The following is a 21,697-nucleotide window of genomic DNA, read 5'->3' on the forward strand; positions in this document are numbered from 1 at the left end:
ATGCCTGTAATCCCAGCACTCTGGGAGGCCTAGGCAGGCGGATCACCTGAGGTCAGGGGTTCGAGACCAGCCTGGCCAACATGGCGAAACCCTGTCTCTACTAAAATTGCAAAAAACTAGCCAGGTGTTGTGGCAGCTGCCTGTAATCCGAGCTACTAGGGAGGCTGAGGCAGGAGAATCACTTGAACCCAGGAGGCGGAGGTTGCAGTGAGTGGATATCCCGCTACTGCACTCGCGAGATTCCGTCTCAAAAAAAAGAAAAAGAGAACCAAGTTAAATAATAGACATAAAACGTTCTCACAAACTACATTTACTGACACTGTCTAAGAGAACACATTAGAAAACTATCATCTATAAATGAATATTATGCACCCAGCACTCCGCTAAGCCTTACAGGAAACTGTAATAGTGCCTGAATTTAAGGAGTCTGCAATCTGGTTGGCATTTGGTGGCTGGCTGGCAATATTGTTGAACAACTACAAATGCTATCAGAGTTTATCTCATAAGAAAAGATTTCGAGATAGAAACAAGAACTTAATGAACAGAATAATAAATAAAATGTGTTATATTCATACAATAAAATACTATTCAACAATAAAAAGGAATGAAGTACTGATACATGCTACAACATGGATGAACTTTGAAAACATTATTATGCTAAGTGAAAGAGGCAGTCACAAAGGCCCACATATTGTATGATTCCATTTATATGAGGTAACCAGAACAAGCAAATCCAGAGGGACAGAAAGTAAAGTAGTGGTTCCTAGGGCTGGGGTAAGAATTCAAGGGCGGGAGGAGTGGGCAACGGCAAACGACTGCTAATGGGTGTAACTTTTTGCGGGGGATGAGGAAAATATTCTAAAATTGATTGTGGTGATGGTTTTGTAACTGTAAATATACTAAAAACCATTGAATTATATACTTTAAATTACTGAATTGTACAGTATGTTAATTATATATCAATAAAGTATTTTTTTTAACTAGGTAGAAATGCCTGGGTAGAGGCATTTCTATTCCCCTTACACCCTTTGCTCTTTGCAGGAACCCCTTACCCCTGCAAAGAGCGAAACCAAAACAAGGAAGTGTTGACAGCATGAATTACTAGGTAATTGACTCATATGTGTAATTGGGCTGGAGAGCTAAGGAGGAAAAAGCTGGACAAATCCAAGGGGCAGAGAGGTGCGGGCAGTGTTACAGGGACAGACATCATTCAGCTGTATTTTCAGAGACAAGTGAGAAGTTTATACTTGATTTGCCAAGTAAAACAGACACTTGCTATTCTTGAGCGAATACCTATCTTGGCAAAATCAATATTCTGGGATGATTAATCTAATGTTTCTAAATAGAAAAGATTGGAGAATAAAAGAATGAAGCAAGAAATTTGATTAGGCAGCTTTGGCCTCTTTCCTGGCACTCATCTTCTAGGCAAAGATGGAAAGATGGAAATGAGATGGAAGGGGCAAAACCAAGAGAAATGTTAGACAAAAATTTGCAAGACCCAGAACAGACTGAACACAGGAAGATGAAGAAAAGATGTAATAAGCCCAAAGCACCTTAGACAAAGATTGGAAAATGGTGTTACATTAAGAGAAACAATGAAGCTGTTAGAATATAAAGTTTTAAGGGGGAAAGTCAATAGGATATGTTGAGTTCAAGGTGAAACAGAACCATTATGAAAGATAGTCTACAGATTATCTGTAAATAAAAGCCTGGAGCACAGCAGAAACTCCATGATATTGATAACAGTATTCTGGCCTTTTTCCCCCTTTAAAAGACTAGTAAATAATTACCAAAAAAAAAAAATGACATAAAAGGGACGGAAGGATTTTTTAAATTTAGCAGTAGTAGTGGTACCTTTGGGTAACATTCTGCCTCATATGGAAATATTTGCTTATAATAACAGAACATTACTGAAAACAACACCTGTGCTTCACCTCCTGGCCTCACCATGTAGTATAGGTCAAGGTCATAGTCTCAATGGCTGGTTAGTACTACATAGAGCAAATGATACATCTACTAGACATAGAGCAAATTATAATCCTACTAGACAATATAATATCTACTCTAATGATTACTAATCATTACTAATTACATTAGTAATTACATTATGATTGCTAATCATAATGCAATCATCAGAGTATATATTATAATATATAATAAATATATACGCTGATGATTACAAGGGAGTGGGAAAGAGGAAATCTACATAAGATCTGAGTAGGTCTAGATGACTGCATTATAACCATTGGAAAAATGACTCCATAAGACACCATTTGGTGACTGTTGATTAGTGGCACTATCCTCATATACAAAACAAAACATAAATAATATATTCACTTTTATAGTACAAGGCTTTCATCTTACTTAACTCTCAGATATGTAACCTAAACAAACAAAACACAAGATTTTTGCCTAGATAGAAAAAGAAGAAAAGTTCAAATAATAATAAAAATACACCCACAAACATACATACCTAATTTCAAAGGGGATCTTAAATTCCTTGCTGTAGGTCCAGTTATCCAAAGAGATCCATCTGTAGTTAAGGTCATTAAATCTGTAGTAAGAATCCTGTTGATACAAGGTAAAAATTATGGTAGATGGTTAAATATGCACAAATAAATCAATAAAACAAACATAAAATAAATTATTAACAACAGCTACTTATCACCTAAAAATTAATGAACTCTTAGGCTAGTAGTACAAAGAGGTAAGATCGTTAATACTGAAAAATGTGAAAGGAAAATTCCAACAAATTACCTGAAATGAATTAATTCTCTGAGATATAAATAATACAGCTTCATTATTAAAGAAAATGGGTGGACATTAAGATTGGCTTCCCCTTGGAGATAGCGTTTCACATGTTGACCAAGCTGGTCTCAAACTCCTGACCTCAAGTGATCAACCCACCTCAGCCTCCCAAAGTGCTAGGATTACAGGCGTGAGCCATCGCGTCCAGCCTACAGTTTACCTTGTGTACTAATCTGTTTCACTCTCTAAATGAGCAAAGTGGGAGATCACTGTCATGACCGAAGTTACATGGCCAAGACAAACTATGGTCTGGGAGTCCCAGGTTCTCCTGTGTGGGCACTTTCCTAGCAGATGCTAAATGATGGGAAAGTCTGGGTCTCATGTTTCTGTGTGGTCCTCACCTCACTTGACTTCTGCTCTTTCTGTTTGCTCTGGGCTTCCGTGCTCTCATTGATATAGCTCTCACTTTTCCATTGGTCCATATCCCATTCTGCCTTGGACACCTTTGATTCCTACTGCTCACTGATGAAACAGGAGGTCTGTCCTGGAGATGAGCTTGGTACAGGCCAACTGCACGTGGATCTCAGAGCAGTCCCTCTTCAAAGTCCAGATAACATGAGAAATTAGTCTTCTCACATCAGTGTTGGGGATGAAGGGCCGTAGTTGCTGGTTTAGCTAAATTTCAAACTGATCACCTGGGGATAAGAGCAGTGGGTAACTGAAGCTTTTGGGCTCGGGGGACAGGCCAGTGCCCATGTTGTTGTATTCCCATTGTGTTTCACAGTCTTCTCTAAGTTGAACACAGTGCCAACAGAATCTGCCTCAGGTGGATGGTTGTAGGTTGTGTTTTCAGAGACGGTGCCTTCTGGCATAGTAGTGTTCTCCATAAAAATGCTTTGTTCAGAGGCATTTCTTGCAGTGGCATTTTTAAAACATTCTGATGGAGCAAATACTTCCAGAAAAAGATTTTCCTGAAGACTCGGGTCTCCTAAAGATGATAAAGCCCCTTGTGAAGGGGCATTTATGAGGCTCTTCGCTGCAGAGAATGGAGGCGTCTTTGCGAGCAAAGTCTATTGAGAGAACTTTTCTGGAATGTACAATTGGTTTTAACTCAACTTTGCATTTTCTAAAACCAAAATGGGTGAGTCTTTCGATCTGTTTCTGACCTCAGGCAGGGCTTTTGCAGGGGTGGAGGCAGAAGGCACGCCCATGGAGAAGGGTTTCAGCAAAGAGGAGACTGCTGCCTTATGCTCTTGGGTGAATGAAGGCTTGATATAGACGGCGTTTCCTGCTAACTTCTCATGCCCCTGTTCTATGTGAGGCCGTTCCAGCTCCCTTAGAGCTGGACTCCGGAGCCTTTTTTCTTTGGCAGCGCTCTCTACAAATGCCCAGGCACCCTGTTCCCTCCTGTTGCTCTGCTTTCCCACCTGTTTGAAGTGACTTTTCTGGAAGCTCCTTGGGCCCATGAGGATTCTCTTCACTCTCTGCAGGCTTTTGCCTACACTTTGAATCTTAGCCAGGCTGTTTTCCTGTGGTTGGACAATTTCTAATTTCATGAGTTGTTGGATGCAGGCTGAAGAGAGGGACTTTTTGTATGGTTTTTCAGAATACCCATCTTTTACATTTGAAAAAAACAGGTAATCATAAGGTTAGCTGTTGGCAGAGCTAGCTGAGGTTTTATTTTGGATAAAAAAAAAAAAAAAAGCAGTTGAATTGTTTTGTAGCCGAAGGCATGGGCATGGGGGGTGCCCAGGTAGTAAACTCCCCTGTGGGTAGACTGAGGGCTAGGGCTGGGCCTCAAGTGGGTCTCCGGTTCCCTGTGCTACTCTTCCGCTCTCCGGGAGAGCCGCAGGAGGGTCAGGCTGGGAGGGGCTGCCGCAGCTGTTCACTTGGGCAGGATGTCAGAGGACTAGGACACCAGCTTCCCATCATGGGTCTTGATCTTCACAAACACAGCCCTGGTGGTGCTGGTGCAGCTGAAGGAGGTGGAGCCCACGCCAGAGCCAAAGCGGGGGCTTGTGAGGCCTCCATAGGCCGAGTTCAGACCACCTGCATAACTATTGGTGGTCTTCGTATAGATACTCATGTTCTGCATCCCAGACTCCAGCCAGCTCTCCTCGCCCTCCAGCAGCTTCCTGTAGGTGGCTATCTCGATGTCCAGAGCCAGCTTGACGTTCATCAGCTCCTGGTACTCAAGCAGCTGCCATGCCATGTCCTGCTTGGCCCGCTGCAGGGAGACCTCCAGCTCGGACAGTTTGGCATTGGCATCCTTAAGGGCCAGCTCCCCACGCTGCTCAGCATCTGCAATGTGGGCCTCCAGGGAAGCCCTGTGGCCTTTGAGGCCCTCAGTCTCAGCCTGGAGTCGGCTGATGTTCCGGTTCATCTCGGAAATCTCAGTCTCTGTACACCACAGGTCATCCTTGTGCTTCCCAGCCAGCGTCTGCAGCTCCTCATACTTGATCTGGTACATGCTCTCAGCTTGGCCTGGCTGCAGTTGGCGATCTCCTTGTATGGCGCCTTGACCTCAGAAATGATGCTGTTCATGCCCAGGGAGAGACTGTTGTCCATGGACAGCACCACAGATGTGTCCGAGATCTGGGACTGCAGCTCCCAGATCTCCTCTTCATATAGCTGCTTGAGGAAATTGATCTCATCAGGCAGCCCTTCCAGGTGAGACTCCAGCTCTACCTTGTTCATGTAACCTTCATCCACATCCTTTTGATGAGGACAATTTCATTCTCCACCTCTGCACGCTTATTGTTCTCATCCTCATACTTGTTCTTGAAGTCCTCCACCAGCCCCTGCATGTTGCCAAGCTCCGCCTCCAGCTTCAGCTTCTCCTGGCCCAGAGTCTTCAGCTGCCGCCTAAGGTTGTTGATGTAGCTCTTGAACATGTTGTCCATGTTTCTCTGAGCTGTCTTCTGCTGCTGCAGGAGGCTCCACTTAGTCTCCAGCATCTTGTTCAGCTACTCCAGGAACCATACCTTGTCTATGAAGGAGGCAAACTTGTTGTTGAGGGTCTTGATCTGCTGCTTCTCCTGGGTGTGCATGGCCTGGATGTTGGGGTCCATCTCCAGGTTAAGAGGGCTCAGCAGGCTCTGGTTGACCGTGATGGCGGTGATGCCTCCCATGCCACTGGCCCCACCATAGCCTCCACCCAGGCCACCCCGGAAGCTGCTGCTGCCCACTTGGGAGAAGCTCGAGGAGCTTATGTGGTCACCGGGCCCACTCGTGTAGGAGTGGCTGCTGAAGGCCCGGGGCCCAGAGGTGGACACCTTGTAGGACTTCTGGGTCACTCTGACAGACATGGTGGAGGCAGAAGTGGGGGCAGGAAGGTCGAACCAGATGGAGATCCCAGAAGGAGCAGAGAAGCTGCTTCTTGGTCTTGTCAGTTAACTTTATCACATATCATCTCATGACCGGAGGAATTTACAAGAGGGTATATCCACGTTTCTTGTGATTTATCCACGTTTCTCGTGACCTTCCCTGTGCTGCCTGCAGGGTTATAAGTAGGGTTTGCTTAGTGTAGCAAGTCTGGTGACCTTGCTGTGGCACTTAGATAAGGGTTCAGGAATGCAGTTGCAGAGTATTCAGGGTAAGGGTCAGCTGCACTATGGCAGGGAGGCGGTTCCTGGGGCAGCTTGTCCCTAACAGTAACAACATCGAGTCTACATCTTACAGATTTTTCTATAAGAAATAAGGCAAGACGTAATTTAGTGCGTCATTGATGTCCAGCTGCTCACTCCCAAAGCCTGACAAGTTGATGCCATTGCTGTCTGAGGCCATCTCTGGCTCAGTAGTCAGCTCAGTGCTCATGTGCTTTTTCCGGGCTTGTAATACCTTCATGAATGCTCCTTCTGGATTCCCTACAGATGCTTCTTCAACTGTCATGTAAGATACAATAAGTCTTCTGAGTTTCTCTTATAGAGTTTAGCTTGTTAATTTCCTTATCCTTTGTTCTCAAACTCAACTTTCTTGTTCTTCCTTGCCCCTAGTTACCGTAAACAGCCTACCCTCTTCCCATCAGCTCTAGTCAATAACTCACATCTGTTCCCTTGGTTACCTGTACCCCATGTTCCCCTGAAACTGCACGTCTCACACGCTCCACCTCTGTCCTCCTCCCCTTCTGTATTCAAAACAATATGTACAAATAGCCAATCGGGTCAGCTCAAATTGTGCGATCCAACCCCAGTCCATGGGGGAGTGGCACAGAGATAGGAACTGCGTTAAGGATAAAAACCCCTGGTCTCCTTTGTTCTCTGTGCTCTTGCGATCTTGAGTGACGCAAGTGGCACCCTTCTGCAGAAGTAAATTGCTTTGCTGAAATAATTAAAAAAAAAAAAAAAAAGATTGGCTTCCCCTTTTAAAACCAAACACAAAACCACCAAGGTATCGGCAGAGAATGAATGAAAGACTGAATCTATGGTGTGTAGCCAGCAGTCTCTCATTGCCCTGTGGTTCTCACTCTGCTTTTTGCTGCCACTATCCCAGCCGGCCTCCAGGGGGAATACTTCTCCACTGCCCAAAAGTCAGCACAACTCCCTTCCACTCACTGGATTCATTTAGTATTTCCAGTTATTTTTCACTTCGCTAAGTGAGCACGAAAAGGATCTCTACAGAGAATACACAGGCAGCACAGATACTACAAAACTTATTAACATCAGGTTTCTTATATTATCCTACCTCACAGCAAACTGCCACCCACAGGCCACATGCAGCTCACTACATGTTTCTGTGTGGCTAGCAAGCTAAGTAAGAATGGACATGTGCCCATAAATAAAGTTTTACTAGAGCACAGCCATGCCTTTTCCTTTACATTTTACATATGGCTGCTTTCATGCTATAGTGGCAGAATTGAGTAGACATGATGGAGACCATCTGGCCCTGGAAGTCTAAAATATTTAGTATTTAGCTCTTTACTGAACACATTTGTTAACCCCTGCCCAAGATGACTGGCCTCCTAGATGTTCATAGATGTTGCTCCGTCTCAGTGTCTAGACCCAGGTCTGCCTCTTCATAAATCCTTAGGTCTTTCTTCTCCTATCCCTTTCCACTCTTCTTCCACTTTTTTTTTTTTTTTTTTTTCCTGAGATGGAGTTTTGCTCTTGTTGCCCAGGCTGGAGTGTAATGGCGCAATCCCAGCTCACTGCAACTTCCACCTCCCAGGTTCAAGCGATTCTCCTGCCTCAGCCTCCCTGGTAGCTTGGATTACAGGCATGCATCACTACACCTGGCTAATTTTTTTTGTGTTTTTAGTAGACATGGGTTTTCACCATGTTGGTCAGGCTGGTCTCGAACTCCTGACCTCAGGTGATCTGCCCACCTCAGCCTCCCTAAGTGCTGGGATTACAGACGTGAGCCACCGTATCTGGACTCTTTCCACTCTTTATCTCCCAGAGGAAGACTCAAGACAGGAGGCAGAACAGAAAGTGGCAAACAAATCTTTTCAGTTCATCTATCCATGAACAATATATAGAAGGAAATCGTGCAGGCATGGAGGGGCTTCCCCTCCTTTGTCAGGGACAGATTCAAGTATTTCCTTAAGTACCATAACTCTAAGTCGAGAAGGAAAAGCCAACACTAAGTTCCACACAGGTAAGAGCCGGATGACCACGTTAGGCTGGCAATGGGCCAGTTAGGCAGTTGCCCAGGGCAAAACTGTAAGAGGCACTACATCACTGGGTGTGTATCAAGATCAAGATAGGTATCTGCCAGAAACTGATCCTAACTGGAAGAAATATTTTGATAAGCTACTAGGGGAGAGAGTGACTGACTGACTGATGAGATTTAAAACAACAGTTAATCACCAAACTGGCTTTTAAGGTCTGGTTAATGGTAAGGTTTTGTTCTGTTAAATGCCGTGTGCCAAGCCCAGCCAACTTGCTTTCTTTTCTGCTCTTCTCCCGCACAGGACTCGGCCTCTCCAATGAACAAACATGGAACACATATTTACAGATGCAGGTCTGAAGAGGCACCTAATTATTAGCATGACCATGTCACTCCCCCAAGCCCTATTTATAACTCTACACTGTGGACTTAGTCCAATACAGTTAAAAATATCATGAGAAGGAAGGTGTGAGAGCAATTCAGCCACAACACATCAACACACTAAGCCCAGGCTCTGGCTGATGATCTGGTTGGCAGGGCATAAGTCCCCTTCCCGTCTCCCAGCTCCCTGAAGGAATTTGCAAGTTGGTTCAAGAGGGCAATCTTCCCAGATATATTTTTTTCAACACAAACATAATTTATAGGTTAAAATTTTATCTTACTTTAAAGAGGCCTATCTGAAAAAGCTACATAATGTATGATTTCAACTATATGACATTCTGAATGTTAAATAAAAGTTGTAGGAGGCTGTTGTTGACTGAGCTCCTGTACTAGGCCTCAGCAGAGCAGATCAGACCAAAATAGTCACTCATGCTAAGTACCACTTAATCAAAATGAAACTTTAACAAAGCAGGTAGATCCGCAAACAGACCAGTTTTTCCTGAAAACTTGAGATTCCAGTTCACCTGAGTAAGGAAGTTCTCTCTGCATTTTTTTGAAACAGGTTTTGCTCTGCTCTGTCACCCAGGTCAGAGTGCAGTGGCACAACCACGGTTCACTACAGAGTCAACCTCATGGGCTCAAGCAATCCTCCCAGCTCAGCCTCCTGAGAAGCTGGGGCTACAGGTGTATGCCACCATGCCCAGCTAATTTTTTATTTTTATTTTTTTGTAGAGATGGGGATCTTACTATGTTGCCAAGGCTGGTCTCAAAATCCTTAGCTCTAGCAATCCTCCTACCTTGGCCTCCCAAAATGCTGAGATTACAGACGTAAGTCACCACACTGGCCGGTTCTCTCTGCTTTTACCCTTTCTAGAAAAGTAACCTGAAGTAATCTCATGTTAATCAATCAGTTTTTTTCCTACTGTTCTGTTTATTTGCTCCTTACAAAACCCACTATACTTCCATGAAAGTGCTCATTGTATTTTGTAGAATGGATGCTTTCCTGATTCATGAATGACAAATAAAAAACAATTTTATCTTCAACTACATTTGTTGCAATTTTGTCTTTTGACACGGAAAAGAAAAAACCATGGAGACAGTGAAAGGATCAGTGGTTACCATGGGTTAAGTAGAGGAAGGCATGAATAAACAGAGCACAGAGAATGTTTATGGCAGTGAAGTTATTCTTCACAATATTGCAATGGTGAATACAAGTCATTTGTATTACATTTGTATTACATTTGTCCAAACCCACAGCATGTACAACCAAGAATGAACCCTGATGACACGTCTTTGGAGTGATAAAGACGTGTCAAGTCTGTTCATTGATTCTAACAAGTGTACCACTCTGGTGGGGAATGTTGAAGAATGGGATGCTATGCAGGCAAGGAGGCAGGAGGTATGTGAGAACCCTCTGTACTTTCTGTTCAATTTTGCCATGAACCTACGAAGTCTGCTCTTCCGGTGGAGTGGGGCGGCAGTGCGAGAGTTGGCTCTGAAGAGTGGTGAGTCAGAAGAGACGTCAGGCAGCAAGCAGCTTGGGCCATGGCCTCTGACCTAGACTTCTCACCTCCAGAGGTGCCCGAGTCCAGTTTCCTGGAAAACCCGCTATGGTATGGACTCTTCCTGGGAGCCATCTTCCAACTCATCTGTGTGCTGGCCCTCATTGTACCCATTCTCAAGTCCCATGAGGCGGATGCTGAACCATCAGAGCTCAGAAGTGCTGAGGTGACAAGGAAGCCCAAGGCTACTGTTCCTTCTGTGAACAACAGGCCCAAGAAAGAGACCAAGAAGAAGCGATAAAAGAGGAGGCCCAAGGAGCCAGACGGGCAGGGAGAGGGACATGGGGACAGCCCTCCTGGGAATCTATATCCTGTTCTCCCCCTCCGTCCCAGGCTTAGCATCTGAGGAAGCTGTGACGCCCTCTGACCTCAGAGATCTAGACAGTCATGACAGTTCCCAGGCTCCAGCTGGGCAGTCCACCACTTCTTCCTCCTTCTGCTTCTGTGATGGTTTAGAGTCAAGGGGACTGAAACGCACTGTGACTGTATTAGGAGGTTTGTTCAGAAGTTGGGTCAGCTTACAGAGTCACATTTTCTTACTTAGTCATGTGTCCAGCCTTGAGTCACCCCGTCCTTGTGAGTTTACACTACATTTTGGAGTTATTGTCTAATGCTGAAAAGCACATCCTCTCTCATTATTTGTGCACTACGGATCTCCTGCTAATCAGTCACCTTTTTTTGCTGCTGTGTAGACAGAGCCAGGCCTCACCTGTTTGTTTAGGCCAAGACGCCATGGCCATGCAACGTTAGTGATCCCACTAGCTGCAACAGTCAGGCCCAGAAAATGCCTGACATGAGAGCCAGCAGACAGCCCAGGCCAGGGTAGGCAGTGCCTGCTTCTGCTCCATCAGGTGCAGGGGATTTGGCTGAAGGCATGCATAGTTCCTGGGCACAAACTTCCTGAGCTTCTGAAATCGGAGGCTCATCAATTTCAGACCAACCTCTTTTCAACCCTTCAACCCATCATAGCACGCTCAAGGTGTGCCTTTTACTTCCACCTGTACATCCCCCATTCCTTCAATTCTTTCATTCCCTAATCAGTGAGAGTTCCTGGTGGAAGTGTGGTGAATAAACTGACATGCATGCTGAAAAAAAAAAATAGTCTATTAAAAATTTTTCTCTTACTAAGAGAAAATACCAAAAAAAAAAAAAGTTATAGAGGTTTAAATTACATTTAAAATTACTATTCCAAATGCTAATCAACCAACTTAATTTGGTTCCAGATTGGTCTGACCCTATTTGATCATACTGAAATTCTGAGCCTTATTTAGAGCAAATAGCAGCTCAGGGTTACCTCTCATGACTAAGGACCCATATCAGTCTGAGTTGTTAAGCAAACCATGAACCCTAAAACAAATAAGAGTATCATTTGTCAATCATTTACTACACATCAGCCTCTAAAGTAGGCACTCATACACTCTTATCTTCATAATAAACATGTACAGTAAATACCATTTAATAGAGGAAGAAACTAAAGCTCCAAAAAGTGAAGTAGCTTTCTTGAGGTCCCACAACTAAGCAGAAGTATGTACACTGAGGAAAGAAGCCAACCTAGTCTAACACCAAGGTCTGAATTCTTTGGACTATACTACAACGCCTCATGCTGCATATACTTACACGTTTATACCAGCTGGTAACTGCAACAACAACAATAATAGTTAAAAGTTACTGCCTGTGACCCTACTGGAGTAGGTACTATTATCATCCCCATTTATCAACAAAGACTACGAGGCCCATACTCAAATGGCTATTAAGTGGTAGAGGACTGACTCAGAACCAGGAAAGATGGCTCCAGGGTCCATATACTTAGTCATTACCTAGTACTACCGTTAACGTCACAACACCATCAACATTTACAACGTCAGTGCTACTTATAAAGCAGCAACTATGAAACAAACATGCCATGTGTGCGCCTCGGCTAGTTATTTATAATTGACACCGTATTTACTCTGTTTACTGTACATCAACAAACCATGTGTCATCAGAGCATGCAAATGACAATATCATCAGTCTCATTTTCTCAGTAAGCTTCTGGACTCCATCATTATGCCTGATTATAGATATAGAGACTACTTAACCAGGTATAGCTTTTCTGCTCCCCAATTCTGCTTCAGACCAATGTCAGACTTGGGATTTCAGGAGCCAAGCAAAATATAACAGTACTGAGAAAAGAAGCACTGGAAAGAGCGAGTCCCCAGCTCGAGCTCAGGGAAGCCACTCCTGGCCTATCTCACAGAGGTCTTTGGGGAAGGGAAGGCACCCAGGAGAACTGGAGGGGAGTCACAGGGTGAAGGAAGCTCCCGGATGAACTTTGTAATATTTTCGACAAGCATGAATCTTCCTGAGCAGAATCCAGGAGCTTGGGGGTGGTGAACAGGAAGTACAGATATGGGTACAGCCAAAGGTGTGAGCAGGTAGGGAGGGGTGAGGCCTGAGAACTATGCTTGCTTTCTCAGCAGGGAGGCTTATAGCCTGGGGCAAGATCTCAGCCCTGCTCACCAGATGCCTGGATATAAACTGATATAAACTCAATGCTGTTGGGGGGGGGCACACTAGGAGTAAGACTGGTCTTGCTGGCTTCATGGAAGCTGGGTAAGGCCTGTCTTTTTGTTTTGTTTTGTTTTGTTTTTTGAGACGCAGTCTCGCTCTGTCGCCCAGACTGGAGTGCAGTGGCACGATCTCTGCTCACTGCAAGCTCTGCCTCCCGGGTTCACGCCATTCTCCTGCCTCAGACTCCCAAGTAGCTGGGACTACAGGCGCCCGCCACCACGCCCAGCTAACTTTTTTGTATTTTTAGTAGAGATGGGGTTTCACTGTGTTAGCCAGGATGGTCTCGATCTCCTGACTCGTGATTCACCCGCCTCAGCCTCCCAAAGTGCTGGGATTACAGGCGTGAGCCACCGCACCCAGCCGGGTAAGGCCTGTCAGTGATGGCTTTTCCCCACTTCCCTAGTGACCTGTGTGATGCAGCAGAGGCAATCATAATCCCCCTGGCAACATAATTCCATTAGCCTGAGAACCCCATAGTGGCCATGGCAGGCCCCACTCAAAAAGAGTCTGAGCTCAGACCCGCCTAACCCTGTCCTCACCTGATGGATTTTCTCTACCAGATCTGGTAGCCAAAGACAAATGACATAAACCCTTGGGACCTCTATGGCCCTGCCCATCACCTGAGAAACCCAAGTACTCATCCTGGCCAATGTAGGGCAAGATTATATCCCCCTTCTACTACTGCAGCTAGTGCTTTCTTGAAAGGGCCACCTCCTGGCCAGAGACCAATCAACTCAAACTGATAAAAGAACAACCCTGCTCTAAAGAAGAAAACAAGTAATTCCACTGCCTGCAACATCCTGGTTAACCAGAAGTACTGAGTCTGTTCACATAACAACTTCACTGCTAGCATAACCAGCATTTGAGAAAGCCAGTGCACTAAACGAAGCTACAACCAAGGACTTCCACAGATGTCGCTTCATTCCCCTGCCACCTCCACTGGAGCAGGTGCTGGTATCCATGGCTAGGAGACCTGAACATGGATCACATCACAGGACTCTTTGCAGACAATCCCCAGCATCAGCCTGCAGGCCAGTAGCCCTGCTGGGTGGCTAGACTCGCAGGGCAATAATCACTGCAGTCTGGCTCTCAGAAATCCCTGTCCCTAGGGGAAGGGGGAGAGCACCACATCAAGGGATTACCCCATGGGACAAAACAATCTAAACAGCAACTCTTGAGTTCCAAATCTTTCCACTGAAACAGTCTACCCAAATGAGAAGGAACCAGTTAGAGTGACTCTGGTAATATGACAAAACAAGGTTCTATAACACCCCCAAAAGATCACACTAGCTCTCCAGCAATGGATCGAACAAAGAAGAAATCTCTGAACTGCCAAATAAACAATTCAGAAGGTTGATTATCGGGCTACTCAAGCAGGCACCAGAGAAAGGTGAAAACCAACTTAAAGAAATTTAAAAAACAATGCAGGATATTAATGAAAAGGTCTCCAGAGAAACAGATATCACAAAGAAAAAACAATCACAACTTCTGAAAATGAAAGACATACTTAGAGAAATGCAAAATACACTGGAGAGTTTCAACAACAGAACTGAACAAGGGAAGGAAAAACGATAAATGAAACAAAAACTAGTTTTGTGAAAAGATAAACGAAATTGATAGACCACTAGTGAGATTAATCAAGAAGAGAGAAGATCCAAATAAGCTCAATTAAAAATGAAATGGGAGATATTACAATTGATACCACAGAAATACAAAAGATCATTCAAGGCTACTATGAACATCTTTATGTGCACATACTAGAAAACCTAGAGGAAATGGATACACACCTGGAAATATACAATCTTTCCAGATTGAAACAGGAAGAAATAGAAACTCTGAGCAGACCAATAACAAGTAGTGAGGTTGAAACAGTAATTTAAAAACTGCTGACCAAAAAAAAAGTCCAGGACCAAATGGATTCACAGTTGAATTCTATCAGATGTTCAAAGAAAGATTGGTACCAATCCTACTGAAAATACTCCAAAAAATAGAGAAAGAGAGAATTCTCCCTAAATAATTATATGAAGCCAGTATTAGCATATACCAAAATGAGAAAAGGACATAACAAACAAAAACTACAGACCAATATCCCTGATGAGCATAGCTGCAAAGAGCCTCAACAAAACACTAGCTAACCAAATCCAACAGGATACCAAAAAGATAGTACACCATGATCAAATGGGTTTCATACCAGGGAGGCAGGTACATATGCAAGTCAATAAATGTGATACATCCACATAAAAAAAGAATTAAAAACAAAAATCATATGATCAACTCAACAAATGCAGAAAAAGCATTTGAGAAAGTCCAGCATCCTTTATGATTAACATCCTCAGCAAAATTGGCATAGAAGGGACATACCTTAAGGAAATAAAAGTCATCTGCAACAAACCGACAGCCAACATTGTACTGACCAGGGAAAAGTTGAAAGTATTCCCCGAGAACTGGAACAAGACAAGGATGCCCACTTTCACCACTTCTCTTTGACATAGTACTGGAAGACCTGGCCAATGGCTCTCTGAAGACAAGAGCAATCAGACAACAGACAGAAATAAAGGGCATCCAAATCAGTAAAGAGGAAGTAAAATTGTTGCTGTTCACTGATGATATGATCATATATATAGAAAACCCTAAAGACTCATCCAAAGAGTTCCTTACCTGATAAATAAATTCAGGAAAGTTTTGGAATACCAAATCAATGTACACAAATCAATAGCACTCCTACACACCAACAGCGACCAAGCTGAGAATCAAATCAAGAACTCAACCCGTTTTACAATAGCTGCAAAAAAATAAAATAAAATACTTAGGAATATACCTAACCAAGGACATGAAAGACCTCTACAAGGAAAACTACAAAACACTGCTGAAAGAAGTCATAGATAACACTAACAAATGGAAACACATCCCATGCTCATGAATGAATAAAATCAATATTGTGAAAATGACCATACTGTCATAAGCAATCTATAAATTCAGTACAAGTCCCATCAAAATACCATCATCATTCACAGAACTCACAAAAGCAAACCTAAAATTCATATAAAACTCAAAAAGAGCCCACATAGCCAAAGAAAGACTACACAAAAAGAATAAATCCTGAGGCATCACATTACCTGACTTCAAACTCTACTGTAAGGATATAGTCACAAAAACAGCATGCTACAAGTATAAAACCAGGCACATAGACCAGTGGAACAGAATAGAGAACCCAGAAATAAAGCCAAATACTTACAGCCAACTGATCTTTGACAAAGGAAACCAAAAGATAAAGTAAGGAAAGGACACCCTATTCAACAAATGATGCTGGGATAATTGGCAAGACACATGCAGAAGAATGAAACTGGATCCTCATCTCTCACCTTATATAAATATCAACTTGATAGATCAAAGTCTTAAATCTAAAACCTGAAACCATTTAAAAAAAACTAGAAGATAACATCAGAAAAACTCTTCTAGACACTGGTTTAGGAAAAGACTTCATGACTAAGAACCCAAAAGCAAATGCAACAAAAACGAAGATAAATAGATGGAACCTAACTAACCTAAAAAGCTTCTGCACAGCAAAAGAAATAATCAGCAGAGTAAACAGACAACACACAGAGTGGGAGAAAATCTTCACAAACTATGCATCCAACAAAGGACTAATACCCAGAATCTACAAGGAACTCCAATAAATTAGCAAGAAAAATCAAATAATCCCATCAAAAAGTGGGCTAAGGACATGAATAGACAATTCTCAAAAGTAGATAGATACACAAGTAGCAGAAAAATAAAAAAATGTTTAACATCACTAACTATCAGGGAAATGGAAATCAAAACCACAATGAGATACCCCTTTATCCTGCAAAAATGGCCATAATTAAAAAATCAAAAAAAAAAAAAAAAAAACCAGATGTGGGCACAGATGTGGTTAAAAAAAGGAACACTTTTACACTGCTGGATGGAATGTAAACTAGTACAACTAAGGAAAACAGTTAAGGAGATTCCTTAAAGAACTAAATGTAGAACTACCATTGATCCAGCAATCCCACTATTGGGTACCTACTCAGAGGAAAAGCAGTGATAATATAAAAAAGACACTTGGATACACATGTTTATAGCAGCACAACTTGCAATTGCAAAAATTGTGTTATATGTGGTATATGTTATACATAATACGGAATACTACTCAGCCATAAAAAGGAACAAAATAAAGTGGAGTTGGAGACCACTATTCTAAGCGAAGTAACTCAGGAATGGAAAGCCAAGTATTGTATGTTCTCACTTATAAGTAGGAGCTAAGCTATCAGGATGCAAAAGGCTTAAGAATGATATAGTGGACTCTGGAGACTGGCAGGTAAGGATGGGAAGAGGGTGAGGGATAAAAGACTACACACTGGGTGCACTGTATACTGCTGGGGTGATGGGTGCAACAAAATCTCAGAAATAACCACTGAAGAACTTCATGTTACCAAACAGCACCTCAGCAGGTCACAGTTTTTTTTCCTGGTAAAGTGACCCAAACCTTCATTCCTGAAGGGTCTGGGCCATTTGTAGTCCTGCCCAGATTGGGCTGTTGTAGTTTCTCATTGACCTTAATCTCAGGGCATGGTAATACAATGAGACACCCCAAGGGATCTCCTGTATTCCATGCATACTCTTCCTTATCTCCACTGTGGAGTAGTAGACTGATTTTGTCTTGATAGTCTGGGTCAATAACCCTAGCCAACACTGTAACTCCCTTCTTATCCTGTTGACTTAAACGTAGGAGGAGCCCGAAGTGTTCAGGTGGTAATCTTAACTTCTAGTTTAATGGAATCATTGTGCCTCCTGGTGGCAGCATTTCTCCCTCTGGAACTGAGACTTCTAGACCAGCAGAATGTAATGTTGCGGGAACAGAAATAAAATTTTGCTAGTGGATCACTAGGGGTGATGGTGAGTGGTTCCACTTCCACTTCCACCCCTTGATTCCTGGACCTATGAATCTTTCCTATGGGAGAAACAGTACCATATATCGAATTCTGATTCAGAGCATACATGGTCTTCTGGAGAACTTTGCCGCAGCCCTGAAAAGTATCGTCACCTAGTTGGCATTGTAATTGTGACGACAGAAGGCCATTCCACCATTCTATCAATCCAGCTGCTTCAGGATGATAGGAAACATGGTAAGACCAGTGAATTCCATGAGCACAAGCCCACTGCCACACTTCTTTCGTTGTAAAGTGAGGGCCTTGGTCAGAGGCAATGCTGTGTGGATTACTGCGATGGTGGATAAGGCATTCTGTGAGTCCATGAATGGTAGTCTTGGCAGAAGCATTGCGTGCAGGATACGTAAACCCATATCCAGAGTAAGAGTCCATTCCAGTGAGAACAAACCTCTGCCCTTTCCATGATGGAAGCGGTTCAACATAATCAACCTGCCACCAGGTAGCTGGCTGATCACCCCCAGGAATGGTGCCATATCACGGGCTCAGTGTCGGTCTCTGCTGCTGGCAAATTGGACACTCAGCAGTGGCCACAGCCAGGTCAGCCTTGCTGAGTGGAAATCCATGTTGCTGAGCCCAAGCATAACCTCCATCCCTGCCACCATGGCCACTTTGTTCATGGGCCCATTGGGTGATGACAGGGATGGCTGGGGAAAGAGGTTGAGTGGTATCCACAGAATGAGTCATCCTATTCAGTTGAGTATTAAAATCCTCCTCTGCCAAGGTCACCCGTTGGTGAGCACTTACATGGGATACAAATATCTTCATAGTTCTTGACCATTCAGAGAGGTCCATCCACATACCTCTTCCCCAAATTTTGTCACAATTTTCCAATCATGCTTCTTCCAAGTCACTGATCACCCAGCCAAACCATTGGCTATAGCCCATGAATCAACATATAGCTGCACATCTGGCCATTTTTCCTTCCATGTAAAGTGCACAACCAGGTGCACTGCTCGAAGTCCCGCCCACTGGGAAGACTTCCCTTCACCGCTGTCCTTCAGCGATGTCCTAGAAAGGGGCTGTAGTGTTGCAGCTGTCCACTTTCAGGTGGTGCCTCCATATCATGCAGAACCATCTATGAAACAGGCCCTAGTCTTCTCTTCCTCTGTCAACTGATCATAGGGAACTCCCCATGAGGCCACTGGTGCAGGCTGGGGGAGAAAAGACAGGGTGGCAGGAGTGAGCCACTTCTGCCTTCGAGCCACTTTCTCATGTAACTTAATTGTGCCTTCAGGACCTGCTTGAGCCCAATCATGTATATACCACTTCCATTTGATGAGGGAATGCTGCTGTGCACAACCCACTCTATGGCTAGATGGGTCAGAAAGCACCCACTTCATGATAGGCAGTTCAGGTCGCATAGTGACTTGATGACCCATAGTCAAAGGTTCGGTTTCCACCAAAGCCCAGTAACAGGCTAAGAGCTCTCTCTCAAAAGGAGAGTAGTTATCTGCAGAAGATGGCAGAGCCTTGATCCAAAATCCTAGCAGCCTCTGCTATGATTCAACTATGAGGGCCTCCCAGAGGCTCCAAATATAATCTCTATCTGCCACTGAACCTCAAGCACCATTGGATCTGTTAGGTCATATAGCCCAAGTGACAGAGCAGCTTACACAGCAGCCTGGACCTGTTGCAGAACCTTCTTCTGTTCTGGACCCCTCTCAAAACTGGCAGCCTTTTGAGTCACCTGATAAATGGGTCAGAATAACACAACCACATGCAGAATGTGTTGCCTCCAAAATCCAAATAGGCCCACAGGGCATTGTGCCTCTTTCTTAGTTGTAGAAGCGGACAAATGCAGCAACTTATCCTTCACCTTAGAAGCAATATCTCAATAGGCCCCACACCACTGGATCCCTAAAAATTTTACTGAGGTAGAAGTTCCCTGAATTTTAGTTGGATTTATTTCCCATCCTCTGGCACACAAATGTCTCACCAAGTCCAGTACGTTTGCTACTTCTTGCTCACTGGATCCAATCAGCACACTGGTCCAGCATAATGGACCAGTGTGATACCTTGTGGAAGTGAAAGTGATCAAAGTCTCTTCAAACAAGATTATGACATAAAGCCAGAGAGTTGATATATCCCTGAGGTAGGACAGCAAAGATATATTGCTGGCCTTGCTAGCTGAAGGCAAATTGCTTCTGGTGGGCCTTATGGACAGGAATGGAGAAAAAGCCATTTGCCAAATCAATGACTGCATACCAGGTGCCAGGAGATGTGTTAATTTGCTCAAGCAATGAAACCACTTATAGTACAGCAGCTGCAATTGGAGTCCCCACTTGGTTAAGTTTATAACAATCCACTGTCATTCTCCAAGATCCTTCTGTCCTCTGCATAGGCCAAATAGGAAAGTTAAACATGGATGTGATGGGAATCACCACCCTTGAGACTTTCAAGTCCTTGATGGTGGCACTAATCTTTGCAATCCCTCCAGGGATGCGATATTGTTTTTGATTTACTATTTTTCTAGGTGGGGCAGCTCTAAGGGCTACCATCTGGCCTTTCCCATCATAATAACCCTCACCCTATAAGTCAGGGAGCCAATGTGGAGGTTCTGCTAGCTGCTAAGCATGTCTATGCCAATTAAGCATTCTGGCACTGGGAAATGACCACACGATGAATCCAGGGACCCACTGGACCCACTATAAGTCAGACCTGAGCTAAAACTCCATTAATTACCTGATCTCCATAAGCCTCTACTTCAACTGGAGGACCACAATGACATTTTGGGTCCCTTAGTATCAATGTCAGCTCAGAGCCAGTGTCCAGTAGTCCCTAAAATGTCTGATCATTTCCCTTTCTTCAATGCAGTTACCCTGGTAATAGGCTGGGGGTCTCCTTAGGGAAGGATGGGAGAAATATTAACAGTATAAACAGTCACTAGCATAGTGGGGTCCTTTTCAAGGAGACCCAGCCTCCCCTTCATTCAAGGGGTTCTGGGCCTATAAATTTTGTAGTTGAGTGACTGCGATTCCCACTGTTAGATCTGACATACACAGAGGAGCAATTACAGGACTCTTCAGAGATGCAGTTGCTGCCGGCAAAAATCTATTTCGCAAAGCATTTGTCAAGGGTATATCTTCTGAACCCTCCCAGCTGGGATGGGTAGGTCTAAAGAGACCAATCCACTCCAGCATCCAATCTCCCTAAACCTTTGGATCCCTTCCTCTGCATCAAACTGAGAGAGATCAGGCATTTCTAGCTTGCTCACAGTGGGCCATTTTTTATCCATATTTCAGCTAACCAAGCAAATAAACTATTAGAACCATTAAAACTTTTTTAACTCCCACAGCTGCAACATTAAAAGCAGAATCTCTATTTAGTGGGTTCAAATCAATAAATCCAGCCTGATCCAACTCTGTGTTCCTTCCACCATTATCTCACACCCTTAATATCCATTTCTGTGCCCGTTCTCCAGATTTCTGCTTATATAAATTAGAAAACTCAAGCAGTCCTTTTCTAGTGTAGCACACCTCCTCATGGGTCACTCTGAACCTCACCTCTAGGGGTCCACTGGGACTTTAGTCTAGGTATAGGTCTAGACTAAACCGGGGTGTTGGGGGTGGCTCTTGAGGAGAATCAACATTATTTTGCCTGGCAACTGCCTCAGAGGAGGCCATCACTGTTGCCTCAAGCAGTGCAGGGTTTATCTCCTCAGACAAAGGTGGAAAGGTTGATGGCAGCATGGGTTAGGGAGGGGATGTTGCCACTACTGGAGATGAAGAAGCTGTTTCTTCTGGCAAAAAAGGTTCATCAGAGTTTACAAGCTCAGCGTCCCCAGCTTCATCAGGCCCCCTACACATCCCCAGTCCAAGTTGCAGGGTCCCATTCTTTTCCAATCAATGCCCTCACTTTAACAGTAGACACCTGGGGCCG

The 21,697-nt window shown here is 43.9% G+C and overlaps 1 protein-coding gene and 3 pseudogenes across 2 annotated transcripts in view; 1 reads left to right on the plus strand and 3 right to left on the minus strand.

Annotated features, from left to right (window-relative positions):
* MANBA (mannosidase beta) overlaps positions 1 to 21,697 on the minus strand; it is a 137,643-nt gene that overhangs the window by 101,167 nt on the left and 14,779 nt on the right. For both annotated transcript variants that reach the window (XM_025386310.1, XM_025386311.1), the window contains exon 2: positions 2,474 to 2,568. In XM_025386310.1, the coding sequence (XP_025242095.1) occupies positions 2,474 to 2,568 (95 nt within the window). The remainder of the gene's footprint in view (positions 1 to 2,473; positions 2,569 to 21,697) is intronic.
* Positions 2,788 to 12,656, minus strand: LOC112625097 (annotated as a pseudogene).
* Positions 4,634 to 6,098, minus strand: LOC112625096 (annotated as a pseudogene).
* On the plus strand, positions 10,282 to 10,775 carry LOC112625099 (annotated as a pseudogene).

The sequence above is a fragment of the Theropithecus gelada genome, chromosome 5, assembly GCF_003255815.1.
Source record: "Theropithecus gelada isolate Dixy chromosome 5, Tgel_1.0, whole genome shotgun sequence".
Taxonomy (NCBI): Eukaryota; Metazoa; Chordata; class Mammalia; order Primates; family Cercopithecidae; genus Theropithecus; species Theropithecus gelada.